The sequence below is a fragment of the Thamnophis sirtalis genome, unplaced genomic scaffold (genome assembly GCF_051295495.1).
Source record: "Thamnophis sirtalis isolate CommonGarterSnake01/CBP01778 unplaced genomic scaffold, rThaSir2_p1.2 scaffold_10, whole genome shotgun sequence".
In the NCBI taxonomy this organism is placed as follows: domain Eukaryota; kingdom Metazoa; phylum Chordata; class Lepidosauria; order Squamata; family Natricidae; genus Thamnophis; species Thamnophis sirtalis.
The window spans coordinates 57,630,199-57,642,856 of record NW_028261390.1 but is presented as its reverse complement, the minus strand read 5'-3'; the positions used below and the strand labels follow the sequence as shown (position 1 = coordinate 57,642,856).

Sequence of the window (12,658 nt, the reverse complement as noted above, 5' to 3'; positions counted from 1 at the left end):
ATGGGGGGAAGAGGAAGCATTTAAAGAGAAATAAATATTTATTTGAAGGGGTCCTTACATATTGCTAATACTTTTTTTTTAAGGACAACGATTATAAACAGTTATAAAAAGTTAGCTACATACAGTGGAAGGGCATTAACAGAATAAAAACAAAGAAAGTGTGAATAATCTTCCTTTTCTGTAATCAGTGTTAATGTCATAGTTCTGTTTTGCATATCTATTATTTATAATATATAACATTTAAATACTAATTAAAGTTTCCTCCTTGAAACAATGAAAGTTATGTAGAATTATAAATATGCATATAGTAATTCATTCAAACAATATTTATTAGCTTTTACTTCAATGCTACCAAATCAATGCTGATTCTGGGCAGTAAAAGCAAACGCATAGAATAAAATTAGTAGAAATATAATAGAAAGAAAATAAATAGAAATTCCAGATTAAAGTAGAACATAAAAGACATATGATAAATATATTTAAAATCCATCCTATCCCAATGCCTGAGAGATTATCCATGTTTTTAGTCCTTTTAGAATGCCAATAGAGTGGACCAAATGGTCTAAGGGGGAATCTCATTTCTGAAGGCAGTTGCTATGACAGCTTGCTTCCTGGGTACTAAAAGATGACACTGTTTGATCAAGGAGAACCAGCACCTGTTGGCTTTTACTAACAAAGAAGCATCCATGGGAGACAGGTAGTTCTATGTCATTTGGGTCCTGCGTTATGGAGGGCTTTATAAGTAATAATCAGCACATTGAATCTCACTTGGGAGTTTACTGGAAATCAATGCAACTCATAAAGTAACCGTGTCATGTGGGCATATCAAGGCACTGGTTAGATGCATTTCTTGTATTTCGCCTTATGGTATTGTTTTGTTCTGTTCTTCAATAAAAAGGTATGTTTTTATTACCCCTCTCAAACTACCTAAAGAAAAAAATATATAAATATTAGTTTTGCTTTTGCCTCAATTTTAAGCCCAAAATATAGAATACGGTTTATTCATGCATAGATTTTTAAGAAATCTTATTTTGTATATTTTCTTCTTTACAGTACAGACATTTGTATACAGATGAATAGTAGTTACACTTTTGAATCCCCATGGTTGCTTAATATTATGTTGATACCCATTTTTTTGTTATTAAGGACTTCTGCAGAACAATCCATTTTTAGAAAGACAGTTCCCAGACAATAAGTGAATAAGTAAAATGGAGAAAGATGTTATGTCATACTCCATTAATTACAAGATGGAGTTATATACAGTATTCATACTCATGATACTCATGGATTAAAAGGGGAAAAAATCTCTGTGCGAGGAAGGGGAGACATGAGAATTAAAAATATAATTTATTATTTTGCTACCTTAAAAGTGTGTGGGTCATCTGGCACTAGCAGGTAATCAGTGTCTAATGTTTTATAGGTCTGGTCTTCTGCCCAGCACCTTATCTACATTCCGAGCCCAGTGCAGATGTTGCTTTTCTCAGGGTACCTCTGAATTAGTATTCAGGGTGTTCTATCATAGCCCTAAACGCCTATAGTTAACATTGGTAATAAATGTGTGCATAATATCAAAGTGCTTTTCTGAGAATGAGAAAGCGACACTCATATCCATTTCACCTGCCTTTTGTGGAGTCTGTAAATAAAAATAATAAAGATTCCAAGCTAGCTGTATTATAGTGCAGCTCACATTTTGAAAGATCAACAATATCTAGGATAGGCATATACGCAATATTTTCAAACCTGTTTTTATTCCAAATGTAACATCATTCTGGACTGCCATTTTAAAATTACATTTAAATTGCATTTTAAAATAGGTCATTAACTTTTCTTTTCTAAATAACCTGATCTGTGTTTGGGTTCCACTCATTTTTTGCACTACATATGTTTAAAAGTGTTAAATTTCAATTGAACAAAATGGGGACTAAAAGCAAAAGGGAGCAATAAAAGAGAAGACAGATGACCTATAATAACACCATACCATTCTCACAATATAGAAAAAGATACTAAAACCACAGAATGAAAACTAACAGCTATCCTATCACAATACTCTATGGGTTTATTATTATGATTATTTCAGGTTCTTTCATTAAGAGTTTGAACCTTGCTGTAGATTATATGCAAAGGACTGTTTCTATATCATTGGAGGAGGTGATTGCTTTTAAATTACATTCTAAATAGGAAAGCTAAATGCATTCAGGCTTATTGTAGCCCTAATTCTATTTAGTCAGCTCCAATCTGGATAATGTTTGCTGGTTGAGACACAAAGGGATATTGAATAAAGGTGAATAAATGAGTTGAATAAGATAGGTAAAAATGTACAATTTTAAATTTAGTCATTATATATCTGTATAATATATTCTTCTTTTAATAGTTTAATAATTAAATTTCAATATATAGAAATTTTGTTATAATCACTTTTGTTTTCGTTTTGTCTTTTCCAAAATACATGTTCCATTTATTATTTTTTTCAGCAAATGGTTAACTGAAATAACCTTAAAACTTTCATGCTATTTTTTTCCCTGAAACCTTGAGGAATTCATGTTTATTACAGTGGTCTTATGATAGTGCAAATGTGTAATAATGTGCAAATGTGTAATAATCTATTAAACTTTATAAAGTATGTTGGCTTTAACAAGCCTGATATAATGTAAATAGATAGAAACTTACTTTCTTGATTTTAAGGAGTGGATTCATTCCTACATGGAATTTTTTTTTTAAAAAAAATGTGTGTGTGTGTGCATGTGTGTGTCTGTGTCTGTGTGTTCTTGTATAGTTTAAATACTAAGGAATAGATAATTTTTAAAGCTGCATATAGTTTTTAATAGTGGAGCAGTGGCCTAGAGATGAAGACACTTGCCTCCTACTTGGAAGGTTGAGAGTTCAATCCTAGGCAGTGACAGATGTTTCTCTAGCAGATGCAAAGAGAAAATATCAACTGCAAACTCCATATAGGCATCAGGAAGGACAGCTGGGCAGTAAACACTTAGCTCCATTCAGCCACATGAACTCCACCCCGATACAAAGGAATTTCAGAGTCATAAAAATAAAAATATAGTTTTTAATACTGAATAATCATTAGTGCATTTTGTTGTTATATATCAGTAATAGTAATAATTATGATATGCTTGTGAGCATGCATTTCCCATATATAGTTGAGCCACTCAATAGAATCGCCACTCAACATTGTCGAGATATTGGTCAAAACAAAAATCCCAGCATTATCATCAATGAGGGAATAGTAGTAAAACGTGAAGAAATCAATATGCCCTATGGAAATAATGTCAAGAATGTGGATGAAACAATCACTACAATTATCTGAACATCATTTAAACTGACAACATCAGGCATAGTGAAGCTAATTTTAAAAAGTTGGAAGAAAATACGTCATGAGAGTGAAATGGATCTTAAAGTCCAAACTCAGTGGAACAAATAGCTGCAAGGCAATTAACACCTGGACTGTTCCAATCATTAGACATACAGCTGGAATAATAAACTGAATTCAAGTGGAACTAAAGCCTGGCTAAGAGCTTGAGAGAAGTTTCCCGAAGATGAGCTCCAGCACAAGTTCAAAAGAAGAGAAGACAAAACCTCCCAATGACCAACCCAGATTGGATCCTGCAAAAGCAGAAAAATTGAAGAAAGTGAAGGGCTAAATCTGGATGCACAAGACAAGTCTTTAAGAACTAAATCAGAGGTGGGTTCCTACCAGTTCGCACCTATTTGGTAGAACCGGTTCATCAAATCTACTGAACCGGTTAGAAGAGGTTCCACCAGTGGACCTGGAAAGCAGGCCACGCCTACAGAAGAGGTTCCAAAAAATTTTGAAACCCACCACTGGTCCTTTGATATGATTATTCTACACTATCATGCTCATGTTTATAAAACTCAGTGCCTCTGTGAAAGGTAAGGATGACTACTACGTTTGTGGTGCAATCAGAACATTGCGTGTGTTGAAGTTGTTTTAACGCAAACCAAAGATGCCTTTTAAAAAACAAGTTTACATCCTATTCTTATGCATGCCAGTGCTGTGTGTGAGGTAATTTAAGGTGGTTCTGACAAGTGTCGTCGTCATCTTCATATCCGGTCACATGGGCGGCAAGCCACTTCCATCCGGTCACATGGGCAGCAAGCCACTCCCACAAAGGAGGCCACACCCACAGAGTAGGTTCGAACAATTTTTGAAACCCACCACTGAACTAAATACATACAAAACCAAAATTAAGAAGACATCTGCTGCAACCTCTGCCATAAAGCTGAAGAAACAGTGGATCATCTGGTTAGCTGCTGCAAGAAGATCACACAGACTGATTACAAACAATGACATGACAAAGCAACAACAATGGTGCATTGGGAGATCTACAAGAAATACCATTTGCCTGCAAGCAAGAACTGGTGGTACCATAAAACAGATAACATAATAGAAAATTAAGAAGCCATTGTGCTAATGGGCTCTGGCACATTAGAATTCAAACAGGCAAGTGCATGCCACATTACAGCCGAAGCTTAACAATTCTAGATAAGAAAACAGAAGTGTCTGGACAGTGGACATTGCAGTAGAGTCAGCAGATACAAACAAAAAAAGAGGAATGGATAAAATTACAAAATACTTGCAAACAGAAGTAGAACGACTTTGGTAAAATAAAGCAGACACCAATATACTAGATACCTTGAATGCAATCCCCAAACATCCTGACCAGCAATTGAATGCCATTGGCATTGAGAACATCCCCATCAACCAACCACAAAAGGCAGCTTTATTTGAAACAGTTTACATCCTGTAATTCACATAACTACCTTAATAATACAGTATGGTTGTATACAGAATATTTGCTCAACTAATTCTCCCCCACATCAGACAAGTAGATCCATAGTCAGTGAAGATGACTTCATGCTGCACTAATTGATAAGGGCTGACATAACCAATATAAATGTGATTGTCATTAATCAATAAACATGTAGATGACAAACTGACCTGAAAAAAAATGATTCTTTTTAGCAGACAACTTACTCAATAACAGTATAACAGTATAATAGAGTAGGAAGGAACTTAGAAGTCTTTTACTCCAACCTTCAAGGGAGACCGTATACCATTCCCCCCCCAAAAAAATAGCTATCCAATCTTTTCTTAATACCCTCCAGTGATGGAGTTGATATATTGTTCTCATTGTAAGGAAATTTCTCCTTAATTCTAGGTTAGATGTCTTTTTATAATGTTCCCACCGTTATTTCTTGTCTAGCCCTCAGGTGATTAGGAAAATAGGTGAAATCCCTCTTCTCTGGCATCCCCTCAAAAACCTTTTTTTTTCTTTTGGAAAGCTCTTTAACTGATTGATGAGAATTACATTGATCAAGTGCTGTGCAGCAGAAACCAAGTCTTATGTGCTGCAGATTGTCAGCGATTTATTTCTCCATCACATGGATAAATACACTTGGAAATATCTACCTTACTACCTACTCTCTCTCCCTACCTAACTACCTACTGTATTTCTGTCTCTCCCTCTAGCTACCTACCTACCTACTCTACCTACCTACCTACCTACCTACCTACCTACCTACCTACCTACCTACAGTATTTCTCTCTCTCACCCTCTATCTACCTACCTACCTACAGTATTTCTCTCTCTCACCCTCTATCTACCTACCTACTTACCTACCTATTCTCTCTCTCCCTACCTATCTACTGTATTTCTCTATCTATCTATCTATCTATCTATCTATCTATCTATCTATCTATCTATCTATCTATCTATCTCTATCTCTCTGTCTATCTGTCTGTCTATCTATCTATCTATCTATCTATCTATCTATCTATCTATCTATCTATCTATCTATATATATATATCTATATATCTATCTATATCTATCTATCTATCTATCTATCTATCTATCTATCTATCTATCTATCTATCTATCTATCTATATATAGATATCCCTCTACCTACCTACACCCTCTCTCTCTTTCCCTACCTACTTACTGTATTTCTTTATCTCTCTATCTCTCTCTATTTCTCTCTCTATATATATATCCCTTTATCTACCTACCTACCTAACTACTCTCTCTCCCTACCTACTGTATTTCTGTCTCTTCCTTTCCCTCTCTATTCCTCTGTCTACCTACCTACCTTTTTAAAAAAATTGCCTCTTCAAAACCTTGGTGTCTCTTATACTCTGGTGCGTCTTATATTCAGACAAATACGGTAATACTGGTTAAAATTTCTGATTATACTGATAAAATGGAAGTTACAAGTTCTGATATAAGATCACTTGTGAGCTAGAATTTGCAAATACCTAAGCAAGCTAATAAGGATGCTGACTTTAGTTTAAGAGGCTTTGGTAGCGTGGAGTTTTGGCTTGGGTATTTGTTTTACTCCTTCAAACATTAACAAAATAAAAAGCATTAAATTACAGGAGTAAACATAGAATAATGTTGACAGTTTTAGAATTCAATGTATTCTTGTGGACTGCAGCCAATTTGTTGTCCACAGGTTTGCCTTTCTCATGGAAATGAGTGAGTGTAATATTAATATCACAAAATGTACAGTATAAAAGTCATAGGGGTACAATTCTCTAAGACCTTACATCTCTGTAATGTGTATCCTACATTATCCTTTTCTCCTTAAGCTTATCTTGCATCCTATAGATAGATATTCTGGATTGCCCCCCCCCCCCCAAAAAAAAAAACTATTCAGCTGCTAGAGGGCAATTGCATGCTATTTTTAAAATTATTGTCTTGCTGCCATTAGTTATTTTTATAACCCAGGTGTGGTGTCTTAGACTTGAGTAAGCTAAAAATAAGGTGAGAGATAGAGCTTCAAACTTAATATTTCTTTAGGTATAGACCTTCTATGTGCAAACTGGCATTAAATGCAACATATCTTTTACAGAAGTAATACAACTGAGCCTGCCAGAAGATCAGAAAGTAAGCATTACGGCTGCGATAGTTGGACAAAGTGCAGTTCTAAGTTGTGCCATTCAGGGCACCTTGAGACCTCCAATCATCTGGAAGCGGAACAATGTCGCTCTGAAGAGTTTAGATTTAGAAGACATCAATGTAAGTGATTAAGGGCAATCTATTGACCTTTTTAATAGCATTATAATTGCATTTTTGCCATTCTAACTAGAGCAATCACATATGTTAAATCAAGATGTGGGCCTGCTTCAAATTCAAGTAATAAAATTTAAGGACACATTAAGCAGTATTATTATTATTATTTTTACATTTTCTATGTGACGAAAATGGATCCCCATTTTCCATAGGCGGGAGTGGGGAAATCACGTTAAGGCATACTTACCTAAACAGTTATTTGGCTTTCATGAATTTTACGGTTGCCAAAAGAGTATTTTTCACATGGGAAATGCCTAGGAAATAAAATAATTTAACAGGATAATGAACCCATAATTTGCTTGCTAATAGCAATGGCTTTTATACTCAAATACGAAAATTGTAACATGTCCTCTTCAGATTTCATTCATATTATTGTATCTCAGAAATTTAGAATCAAGTTACAACATATATGTCATTAAAGCCACATAGAGTCACTTGATAGGGGAGATGGGCATAAAAAAATAATAAATATAACAAAACAAAGCAAAATAAAATAATAAATAAAATAAATCTTTCCATCATAGTACCTTGCATAGCTAAGAAAAAAAACTCATTCTTTCACAATGGTTCTAAAATTCTTACAATCATTTATAAATATTTTTATAAAATCAAATTTATATGCAGATATTGTTAAAATTAGACCGTTCTAGTCATATCACACTTTTGTTAGCTACATTGGATCTGGAGCTTTGCATTGACATGATGCAGCTCTTGTTTTCATAATATCTTGTTTTCCCAAAAATAAGACAGGGTCATATTTTCTTTTGACCCCGAAATAAGTACTTGGCCTTATTTTCAGGGAGGTCTTATTATTTTTGAGGAGCAGAGGAGGCAGCGAGCATGGTCACCTCATGGCTGCTGCTGTGTTGCAATATTTTTGGGGAGGACTTATTTTCAGGGAAGGGCTTATTTTAGTGCATGCGCTGAAAAGCCCGATTGGGCTTATTATCTGGGGAGGTCTTATTTTGGGGAAAACAGGTAGTTTTGGATATTTTTGTATGAGCATTTGGAAATAGCTATGGAACTGCCTGATATGCCTAGATATACACATATAATCCATCTTCTATTGAAATTAAAAGTCATTCAGCATACAGACAAGCAGACTATTTGCTTTTGGCACACAAACACATGCAGATAGATAGATAGATAGATAGATAGATAGATAGATAGATAGATAGATAGATAGATAGATAGATAGATAGATAGATAGATAGATATGTTTTGTTTCGGCGCGGTCTCACTCACCATCTTCAAGCTGGGTTTTGGGCTTAAAGCATAGTCGGAGCTGCCATCTTTCTATAAATCTTGGTGGGGCTGTGTGGAGTGCTGGGTTTGTTTCAATAAGTGGAATGATTGGTTGTGTGGTTGTATCATCATTGGTAGATTGGTGCTGATTGGTGTTGGCAGTGTGTCCGTTGTTGTTTCGTGTTGTAATGGCCTGGGTGGTGGATGGGGATCGTTTGTTGACTAGGGCTAGTTTCCAGATGTCTGGTAGATGGGAAGTATCATCACATTTATTCATGCTGTGGGGGTGTTTCTCTATTTCGATAGCTTCCATAATTATTCTCTTGTTGAAGTGTTCAGTTTTGGAGGTTAACCTGGTTCCTTCAAAATTAATTTCATGTCCTGTAGCTTTAAGGTGCTGAAAAAGGGAGGAAGTTTTTTTCTTTTTTTTTTCTTATTTTTATTTCTTTCCTGTTTGGCCAAATCACGAAAGTGTCATCAACATATCTAAGCCAGAGTTTGGGTTTGTGTTCAGATTTATCTAAGATGTTAGTTTCAAAATGTTCCATGTATAAGTTTGCCCCTCTCACCTGTCATCACAAACTTATACATGGAACATTTTGAAACTAATGCCTTAGATAAATCTGAACACAAACCCAAACTCTGGCTTAGATACGAAATACCATGCAAAATGTGCCCTGCAACATACATAGGACAAATGAACAGGAGAATACATGCATGCAGAACACAAGAACGTAGTAAGAAAAAAAGAAAAAAAAACCCTCCCTTTTCCAGCACCTTAAAGCTACAGGACATGAAATTAATTTTGAAGGAACCAGGTTAATCTTCAAAACTGAACACTTCAACAAGAGAATAATTATGGAAGCTATCAAAATAGAGAAACACCCCCACAACATGAATAAATGTGACGATACCTCCCACCTACCAGACATCTGAAAACCAGCCCTAGTCAACAAACGAGCCCCACCCACCACCCAGGCTGTTACAACATGAAACAACAACAGTCACACAGCCAGCACCAATCAGCACCAATCTACCAATCATGATACAACCACACAACCAATCATTCTATTTACAAAGCCAGCACTCCACACAGCCCCACCAAGATTTATAGAAAGACGGCAACTATAGCCTATTGTTCTTTTGTGCTGTAACGACCTGGGTAATGGGCTGTGTGATGACACCCTGAGCTCTTTTGTAGTGATATCCTGTGCTGCAACCTCCTGGGGGTTTGGCTGCATTGTAACATCCTGAACCTTTGTGTTGTAACCTCCTGAGTTCTGTGATGTAATGTCCTGAGCAGATGGCTGTGATGTAACATCCCAGGCTTTGGTTTGGCTCCGAGTTTGCGGTCTGGCCATGTGTTCATGGCATGTATCAGTTTGCTTTGTGTGGGGGTCAGAGGGGGGGTTGCAGCAGTTGGTGATAAAATCAGACTTGAAGTCACAATGTCCTCTGCTCCAGCAATCCACCCAGAAGCAACTTACATAAAGAAGAACAAAAAGCACTCACCAACTTGAGGAAAGACAACATCATAATCATTCTCCCAGCAGACAAAGGTAACACCACTGTGGTGATGAATACATCTGACTCCCCAAGATACATAAAGAAGGAATACCACTCAGACCAATAGTCAGCTCCATAGACTCACCTCTACAGAATCTTGCCAAATTTCTTGCCACACAACTTCAGCCTTACACAGAATCCATCACCTCACATGTACAAAACTCACTCCATTTCATAGAAGCAATAAAGAAACAAAACCTACAACCCAGTGACTTACTTGTGAGCTTCGATGTCATATCCCTCTTCACCCAAGTGCCTATTAAAGAAGCCTTGACATTACCACCCTGCACAGATCAACTCCGTAGCCAAGACCTTCATCTCCACAACCAAATGCCTAGATGACAAAGACCACCTGAAAACTGAATTACATACTCTTACAAACATATTAATTAAGTCCAGGATCAAAGCAGCCATCTACCAGGAGATTTTGGAGCACTTCATGCTTCCTTCCACTGATGAGCTTTATGGCAATGCTGACTTCATTTTCCAGCAGGACTTGGCACCTGCCCACACTGCCAAAAGCATCAAAACCTGCTTCAATGACCGTGGGATTACTGTGCTTGATTGACCAGCAAATTCGCCTGACCTGAACCCCATAGAGAAATTATGGGGCATTGCCAAAAGAAAAATGAGAGACATGAGACCGAACAATGTGGAAGAGCTGAAGGCCGCTATTGAAGCATCCTGGTCTTCCATAACACCTCAGCAGTGCCATAGGCTGATAGCTTCCATGCCACGCCGCATTGAGGCAGTAATTGCTGCAAAAGGGGCCCAAACAAAGTACTGAGTACATATGCATGCTTATATTTTTCAGAGGTCCGATATTGTTCTATGTACAATCCTTGTTTTATTGATTGCATGTCATATTCTAATTTTTTGAGATTTTGGATTTGGGGTTTTCGTGAGCTGTAAGCCATAATCATCACAATTATGACAAATCACGGCTTTAACTATCTTGCTTTGCATATAATGAGTCTATCTCATATATTAGTTTCACCTTTTAAGTTGCATTACTGAAATAAATGAACTTTTGCACGATATTCTAATTTTTCGAGTTTCACCTGTATATGTTACTGAAAGATTTTTTTCACCTAATATTATCATTGCTCTCACCAATAAGAGTAAGGACTCACCAAAGCACCATGTTTTCACATTGTTGTTGGATGACATTGTCCTGACAGATTTGCATATTAATCCAGGTTACACTTTTCCCCATTAATATAAGCTTCCAAGTTTTTTAAATGCCATAAACTATTCTTATATTTATATATTTATCAATTAAAAAACACCAAACTTTTATCCTTATTCTATACCTCAATCATATGCCTTAATCATGGAAGTTTTTCTAAATGTGCTGTATTTTTCAGCAATGATTAAAGCATAATGTTAGAAAACTTTTATAGCATCATGTAACAAATTTTTTTAACCCAGGATAATTTTGATCTGCTTTTTGATCTCAAGTAGCATATAAATTGATGACTGACATGAAAGTTTTGACAACATCACTTGCTAAATGTTAGGACTATTATTTACTCCAAAGCAAATGATGAATTTTTGTGAGTACCTTGTTGCTTTTGACCATGAAATTAATTGGAGCCATCAACTCCTGGAGAAAAATTAGGAATGAAATAGAAACATGTATGGAGACTTTTTTCCAACAAGAAGACAGAACATAAGATATATTTTTTAATAGTTTGAGTATGATGCCTTCCCTAATTAGAAGATTTGGCACTCTTTCCTGTCAAGGAACCATGCTGATTTCTATTACTGAGTCTCTTTAGTTAGTCGTGCATTTTAAGTACTCTCTCAAATTCAGGATCTGACTCTTTATTCCCTGAATTGGTACTAACTGCATGGGGTCTGAGGCATTATGCTCAGGTGTCTAACAGTTTATTGACTTCCCACCTGTGAGTCTATCAAGTGGTGCTCTTCAGCTTCAGAATCAGAAGGTCCATGACAAGAATGGAATTGAGAACTGTAGTTTGTATTTTTTCTTTTTGAATCTACAGTATGCATTTTAAAGAAATTTAACAGGACAATGAACCTGCTTGCTATTAACAATGGCTATTGTTCTCAGATAGGAAAATTGTAACATTTGTTTTTTCAGATTTAATTCATGTTATTTTATCTCAGAAATTTAGGATCAAGTGACAAGTAGACTTTTATTTGATTCTAGATTTGATCTCTGTCTTGCCATTGATATACTTGATCCCTTTCCCTCCTCTGTTGTAAAGAGAACAAGGATTTGGATATAGACTGTAGTTAATGCTTTCTTGTGACTTATTCTGTTTCCAAAATTGTTGGACTGCTATTCGACCATATGGTAAATTATTCCTTCAGGAAAAAAAAACAAAAACAATTGCTAGTCAGATTCGTATCATCAAAGATCCCCTGAAGAATTTTTTAAAATTTGCTCCCACTAAAATACACAATTTAATTTACAGAATGGCCTTAATCCTCATGGTTTCAGCAGAGCTTATTCATTAGTAAGTAACCATTGGAGGGCAGTCTGGTGTACATTATTTTATTTTTAACCATTTATTCATGCAGTGGTTGCTAGAAAAAATATTAAAAAGTAGGGAGCTGAATAAATTATTTCAGTGCACACCTCTAAAATTAAGATACAATCGGCTTTAGAGTTTTTAATCTTGAACAAAGAGTAATGTTGATATGACTGGTATAGTTGATCAGATCAGTAAAACTGAATTTTGTGAGTATCCTAGTTACAGTTTGTAAAGCTAC

At 35.8% G+C, this 12,658-nt stretch overlaps 1 protein-coding gene across 1 annotated transcript in view; it reads left to right on the top strand.

Annotated features, from left to right (window-relative positions):
- Positions 1-12,658, top strand: part of FSTL5 (follistatin like 5) — a 356,407-nt gene that overhangs the window by 249,007 nt on the left and 94,742 nt on the right. Inside the window, exon 7 of the mRNA XM_087724670.1 lies at positions 6,885-7,051. Within this exon, the coding sequence (XP_087580796.1) occupies positions 6,885-7,051 (167 nt within the window). The remainder of the gene's footprint in view (positions 1-6,884; positions 7,052-12,658) is intronic.